The sequence below is a fragment of the Morone saxatilis genome, unplaced genomic scaffold, assembly GCF_004916995.1.
Source record: "Morone saxatilis isolate NCDOM2014 unplaced genomic scaffold, NCSU_SB_2.0 Contig10, whole genome shotgun sequence".
Lineage (NCBI taxonomy): Eukaryota > Metazoa > Chordata > Actinopteri > Moronidae > Morone > Morone saxatilis.
The window spans coordinates 1,363,418-1,370,846 of NW_023339652.1; the positions used below are offsets into that span (position 1 = coordinate 1,363,418).

General features: G+C 39.4%; 1 protein-coding gene across 1 annotated transcript in view; it reads right to left on the minus strand.

Moving 5' to 3' along the window:
* The window catches only part of LOC118342046 (leucine-rich repeat-containing G-protein coupled receptor 5-like), a 28,701-nt gene that overhangs the window by 2,931 nt on the left and 18,341 nt on the right, over positions 1-7,429 (minus strand). Inside the window, 9 exon segments of the mRNA XM_035680474.1 lie at positions 40-92; positions 1,213-1,338; positions 2,649-2,720; positions 3,588-3,659; positions 4,486-4,551; positions 4,827-4,898; positions 5,924-5,992; positions 6,362-6,433; positions 6,850-6,921. Coding sequence (XP_035536367.1) covers positions 40-92; positions 1,213-1,338; positions 2,649-2,720; positions 3,588-3,659; positions 4,486-4,551; positions 4,827-4,898; positions 5,924-5,992; positions 6,362-6,433; positions 6,850-6,921 — 674 coding nt within the window.

Sequence of the window (7,429 nt, forward strand, 5' to 3'; positions counted from 1 at the left end):
ACTCCGGGTCGCGTCTCCTCCTCCTCCTCATTCTCTCACCAGGAGATGGAAGGCACAGCACTGGAAGGACGTAGGGAAGCTCCCCGTCAAGCCTGCAAACACCACCCTAAGCACAATCTGATAAACCCCTTTTACCATCTCTTGTCTTCATCTCTGAACTGCTCCAAACACCGCGTCCGCGCCGACCTCACACAGTCCAAAGAGCTTTCTTACACGACCTGCTTCTACCACGCGGACTGCCCTTAAATGCTCCTTCATAGAAACGAATGAGGAGCTCCATTCAGTCCGTTGTTCAAGTGGCTCCAGAAATGTAACCGATCTGTCCAGTTACGAAAGCTAAATTCTCGCGCTTGGCTGTTATTTGCAGAGATTTCTGTCTGCTGGGGAAGAGAAACAAGTGGACAGGATTCCGGCAAGGCCTCTCTAAACTGAGTGCTCATCCCTCCTCTCCTGGCAGCCAATGTCTGGAGGTCCCTAGAGACCTTGTTATAAAAACAACTTTGTCACATTGTGCTTGACAACTTGCATGCATTATATCCTGACAGTCAGAACATGACGGACAGACTAATCTGTAAGAAGACATCAGGTTCCTCTGGCGTCCTCCTCAGTGGCTCCTAATGTCAGTTTGGAAAGAACGTCCACCGGCCAGAATCAAAACCAACCAACAAGTCAGCAGCGGACTAAGCAGATAGCCTGATTGTCTGAGTCTCATTCCCATGGTGTTAAATATCTGCACGCGGTGCGGAATAAGACTCAACAACAACCTATGTCAAGCACCAACGCACAAGCTTTCTCTTCCATATTCTCTCGGTTCTGATTAGTTGTTTTATTGGCCAGTGGGATTCTTCACAAATCCCCACTGGGCGGCGCCAGGCAGGAGCCAGAGAGAGCTGATCTTCTACTTTTTTAGATTTCTACTGTCAGGATATAGCGAAAGTTTCAGCAAATATGACAAGATTTTTTTTTTTTTAAATGACCTACTGCAGGTTTAAACAAATTTTATGCCCCCTCTCTTGCCCCGAGTGTTGTGGTTTTAGTGGTTTTGGTTCCTTTTCCCCCCAAATCTAGTTTTGTTTGTTAAAATCAAAGTTATGGGGATGTAATTGAATTATTGGTTTTCGAATCAGTGGAGGGGACAACAAAAGTAAGGTTGTAACTAGTTACTTATTGGGAGGTATGAGTTACGGTCCATTTGTTTATGTGTGTGTTTACCTGACTCTGGGCAGGTCCTCTCGGGATATTAACTCCATCAGCTGAGTGTTTCCAGCCAGTCGCAGGTGAGTCAAACTCTGCAGACCAATCAAAGGCAGAGACGACAGCTGATTGGACGACAGGTCGCTGCAGAGAGAGGAACAAATAATCAATAATTTATTGATATCACAATGTAATCACTGTAAATAATCGTACTACAAGGAGTTTTTAACTGGTTATGAAGTTTAATAATTTATTATTAATGGGGTCGGATTCCCCTTGAAATCAATGAAGGAAACAGTAGAAACACTATCGCCTTTGTCCACAGGGGGCGCCAGAATCAACACAAAATAAACGTTCATTTTAGGAGCTTTAAGTAGAATTTTGAAGTACTTTATTTATCTATCTATTTTATACCTTTGACCCCACTACAATTATGTGACAACTTTAGTTACTCTAAAGGTTAAAACTTTACATCAAAAACATGATAATCTAACAAATTGCAGTGTTATTAAGATTAAACTAACCTGTTTGGCTCGTTACAAAAACAGCAGCTGTTATCATTTAAAACCAGAGACATTTTCTACAAACTGCTCACTCTGCCAGCTACTCACATGGTTTCATTTAAGTAACTGTTCAAGTCTAAAAGAGGTAAAAGTTTCCAATATTTTATAAAAAAAAATACCAAAAGTTAAAGACAAGTCCAAAAACTGAAAACAGATTTGTGTATCAGAAGTTAGTTTTTCTTCTTTCCTCCTCTCAATCTATTTTATTTCGTTTAATTTATTAAACATTATTTATTGTTATACTTTTAAATCTATTTTATTGTCATTTTTACCTTTGTGTTATATTTGAAAATTTACCTTATCTAGTTTTTATTTCTCTCTATTATTATCTCTCTTCATTCTGTCTTATTATTGGCTCGTCTGTGAACTACACTAACCTGTATGAAAGTACAAATACAGTTTGACTGATTGATTAATCAACTCCAGGATCCCCAAGGAATCACTTTCCAGGAATTATTCTTGACAATGCAGGACAGCGCTTGCTCACAAACAGGAGTTTATCCGACACTGCAACATAGACCTTTTTCACAGCAGCCATTCTGACATGAAACAGTCGGGTAAACACAGTGATACTAATTAAGACTCCAGTAGCAGAGCCTTTGCAGTGATTGAACCAGACTGCAAAAATAAATTTGAAAAAACTTCCCATATTTGGTGTATTTTTTGGCACAAACCTTAAACTTGAACCCCTCACGGCTCTATTTGTAGCCCGACCACTTGTGACGCCCAATTTTCCAATGATAACACATCACGTTCAGGCCTTGATAACAACTTTAAGTCAAAGATCTGATTAGTTCTCAGTGCCGCCGCCGTCGCTGAGCCTCGTTTTTGTAACAACCGGTAAAGTCTCTTTAAATGAGGTCGTCATGGTTACGCAGTCTGGTTACTCACAGTTTGGTCAGAGCCGGCAGAGCAGAGAAAGAGTTCGGCTTCACTGACGTCAATCTGTTCCACGATATGTCCCTACAGAGAGAGAGAGGCAGTCAGGGAGCTGAACCAGCAACCAGTAACCTCTGGCTGCTGACCTCATGTTTACCGTAGGCGTGTTAGTGGATTAAAACAAAAAGCACCACGAGATCTCATTTAACAGCCGGTCTTTGTTTCTAATCCCGGGATAAACGGACGTCTGTGGATATTATAATGCTCTTATTTCTATAATACGATAATAAAATAAGTCATAATGTTCAGAAAGGCATGACGGAGAGTGGAGTTGGAGGAAGTTTTTAGTTGAAAAGGAAACTTAGATTACAGTTAGTCTGATAATCCACTTTAAATATGTGTTTTCTACTTTATTTATTTGAGAACATTGGTTACTTTTCTGGCTTCACTCACAGACACATTTGTACACTGGCGGCCAACGCAACTGCTCATCAGGAGCGATACAAAGCGCTAACAATGATGCTAAGCTAACCCATACTAGCACTGACACACAGATGGCACAGCCATCGCAGTATCAGCAGTATTAGTTGCAGTATCAGTATCAGTAGTATCAGGAGTATCAGCTGCACCTGCAGTAATCCAAGGTAGTATGCCAGGGCGAGCTATCAGTTATCAGTAGTATCAGGAGTATTCTGTGTACATTCCTGACTTTGAGCCAGACTCTAGCATCATACCTGTCCCATCAACAACCAGACCACCTGGATCTGTGTGTGTGTTTCCATGTGGAAGTGTTTAAAGGGGGCATCCTCGGATCACTGCTCAGGATCTCCAGCCTAATTAAACCTGCAGACTGTGTGTGTGTGTGTCGTGTGTGTGTGTGTGTGTGTGTGTGAGAGAGTGTGTGCGTGTGTGGTCGTGTGGAGGTGTGTGTGTGTGAGTGTGTGTTCGTACAGAGAGCGTAGTGACATCAGACCGTGGAAGGTGTTCTCCTCCAGTTCCTGTATCTCGTTATGGTGCAGATCACTACAATACACACACACACACAGATATTTCCATTACATCACGTTTATCAATCTGTTTTACAGCACAGCAGAGAGTTTTGTTTCTGAGCGATCTGATTGGTCGAGAAAATAGACTACAACGGTGCTAATTATTCCCATAATTCACAGCTGGCTGTACTTTATCGGTTGCTATGGTAACTGTTAAGAATACAGTGACTGTGAAGTGGATCAGATAGCTGCACATTAGAGGCGTTACAGACGACCTTTTTCCTTAAGGGACCCCGTTTATCTGTCACTGAGTAAACTGATTATATTCAACACACACAAAACAGCTGATAAACTGCACAATGAACCCAAACAGTGAACACAATAACTGCAGGAAGCTGGTGTGAAACCGCAGATTTGGACGCATTTTCAGAATTTTTTCTGATATTTCTTTTCTGTATTATGTTTATTTTTTTACTCTTAACAATCTTAACAGGCTGCTTTTCTTCTCCTCTGATAATTGTTCTGATACAGTTTGTGTTCAGGTCATCAGAGTTTAGATATATTTAATAAAACACTAATGCAATAAGTTATTTTAACACAGAAAAATTTATGAAAAATCCAGATTACATCTTAAACTTTAACACAATATTGTACTTTTTACAATAATACAATAATAAATTCACTAAAAAACTAAAGCTACTTAATGAATAATGTTTTAACTTACAAAATAGAGTTAGTTTTTCTTTCAATGTAATCAGTTTTTTTTAATTAAATTAACTCATTATCTGGTTTTACAGTGTTATCTAAACTTTTAAAATAACAAGTTAATAAAAAATCTTTTTAAAAAGTAAAAAACTTACATCTTCTGAACGCTCTCACAGCTGGAGAAACTGGGAAGAGTCTGGATCTGATTATAGGAGAGATCGCTGCGGAGAGAAAGCTTCGGTTGTCATCACAGTTCAAAAGTCCAGAACGCATCACAGCGCGGCATGTCAACAGAAACTCACAGCGGACGGAGATCAATATTCAAACATATTAAATGAAGATCTTCAGCCTCACATATTGTTGTACTTAGCAGCTCGACTCCAGGGACTAAAATATCTCAACAACGAGCTGATGGATGGTAGCGAAATTAAACAAACAATCAGGATAAATTAATACCTGCAGATACTATTTATTATATATTTATATTTGAACTCACAGCAGCTGAAGGTTTGGAAGCTGTTCACACACCGAACTGGGCAGAGAGGTGATCCGAGCTCCTGTGATGGTCCTACACACACAAAAAAAAAGTATTATGATGCATTCAGGTGCATCAATAGTGTTTTATAAAATAGTTTTTATGGGGTGTTCAGGAACATTTAAAAAACATAATGGTGTGTTCAGGTGCATGAAAAGTGAATTTGTTTACACAATGGTGCGTTCAGTAATACTGTGAATGTATGTAGATGTCACTAGTTAAATTATGGTGTGCTCAGGAGCATCAAAGTTGTATTATGATATGCTTAGTTGAATAATGGTGTGTTCAAGTGTATTTAAGGTATATCATATTGTACAATGTTGTGTTCAGGGACATTAAAAAAACATGATGGTGTGTTCAGGTGACTTCTGGTGGGCTGTGGTGCATTCAAAAAGTATTGTGGTGTGTTCAAATGCAACAAAAGTGTATTACATTCTACTACGATGTGTTCAGGTGCATTTAAGGTGGAACTAAACTGGAAATAGAATAAAATAATGGATAAAACCTCACCAGATGTATGTTATTAGTGCTATTATTGCAAACTCTAATGAAACCTACATTGTTTGATGTTAATGGAAAGCTAGTTATGCTACAATTTAGCCACATTCCCCTCAGTTCGATGTCCTGTTGAGACAGGATGCGGAGGCGTACGGGAACATCTCGGAGCAGAGAGCTGAAGAATGTGCGTTGGTTTGTTTGGTTGGAGTTTGTATTTCCACCTACTGGTTCAGTTTGAGGTTACAGTTAAACACACGCTGCTTCCACAAATGAGGTTAAACGGAAAAATACAAGAAAATAAACACTGCGAAGGTGTTTATTATGACACGGAAAACTAGGTCACAACAAGGAGGAGAAAAAAAAGTGGGTTTTTAATTTCAGAAAAACAAAAATAAAGTTAGAGTCTGTCAGATGGAATAATAACTGCAGCGTATTAATAACAGCAGTTTGATTTGAGGTTCGGCTCTGAAAACACACACTGATGTCGGCTACAACAGCAAACACAACGATATGAAGCATTCCTCTGTGTGTGTGTTTGTGTGTGTGTGTGTGTGTCTTACAGGCTTTCCAGGCTCTTGGTTCCTGTCAGATCTGGAAACTCGGTGAGATCTGCGGCTCCGTTTAGAGAGCTGAGGAACAGACGGACAGTTTGTGTTTGTTTCAGAGCCGAGAGACGCAGATTGGTGTCGAATACAGGAATACAGAGGAATATTGCCCCCCTTTCATTCAGTTTGTGTTTACATTCTTCGTGTAATTAGCGTCTGATTTACTGAGGCAGCGGATAATTACTGCATCAGACTTCTGGTTTTCGTTTTATGGACGAAGGAGAGCTCAAAAATCAGAAGAGGGATTTGTCTGAGAGGTGCCAGAGGTGGCGAAAGTATAAACATTCTCCTCAGTGAGTGCCGCCACCAGTGAGGTCACTGCTGACTTTTCCAAAGGGGTACACAATAAATAAATAAATACTTTTAATGCAATCTGCTGCATCATAGTCTCACAGTGTTCGTAGCTCCGGGAGGTTCTGAAAGGCAGATTGTCCGACAGACTGGATCGGGTTGTCGTAGAAAAATCTATAAAAACACAAACAGATCCATCAGATCACACTTTGATAACACATTGGCAACATATTGGATGATTAGCAACTAAAATTGATCATATTATGAGGTTCAATTTGGTGAAACGTCACATTTTAATGATTATAAAATGGATTAATTAGATATACAGACTCGCCTTTTAACAACAGGGCAGGTCAAGAAATAAAAAGCTGAGATATAAAAGAAACAAAAAGCAAAACCATCCCCACTCAAGGTCCCCTTACATTGTTTTTCCCCGAGCTTTCAACTGTCTCAGTAGCTCTAATGATATTTGTCACTTTTTGGCCACTTTGAACCCAACCTGGACGAGAAGTTCAATACAGTTGAAAGCCCCCTTTAAAGAAAACCTAGTAAGTGGACTTTGATCCATTAGATGAGTCAGAGGTACCCACATGGTGATGAGCGAGGGGTTCCCGGTGAAGGCGTGCTCCGGGATGGACTGGATGTTGTTACTATGGAAACCACTAAACAGGAAACAGAACGAAAATTAGTTTTTCGTCCATCCGTCATTCCTGATAGCTAATCGGTGGAAGATCCTTAACGTAAAGAAATATTATATAATATTTATAAGTATGTTTTCTTTTTGTATTTAATCACCGGAAAACAAAAATTTGTTACCTTAGAATGAGTCGTATATTCTACATATACAAATAAAGTTTAATTGAAGGACACTGAATGCAAATGCAATGTAAAAATAAAAATACTCTCTAAGTCTTAACGTACTTAAGGTATCAGTAGTAAAAGTACACGTACAGGGTCTCCTGATAAATCTGAGGGGTCGCAGTTTGTAGAATGATAACAGCTAACAAAAGGTAACAAAAGCCAGACTGATTGGACACCATTTGGTTTTTTTTACCACGTGTTTTAAAGTCCAGGTGAAATTAAAAATGTCCTCAGTTGTATTGTTCCCATATTTAACAATTTATAACTAAATTCAATCATATTCACCTCCTGTAAAACTAAATGTGACGC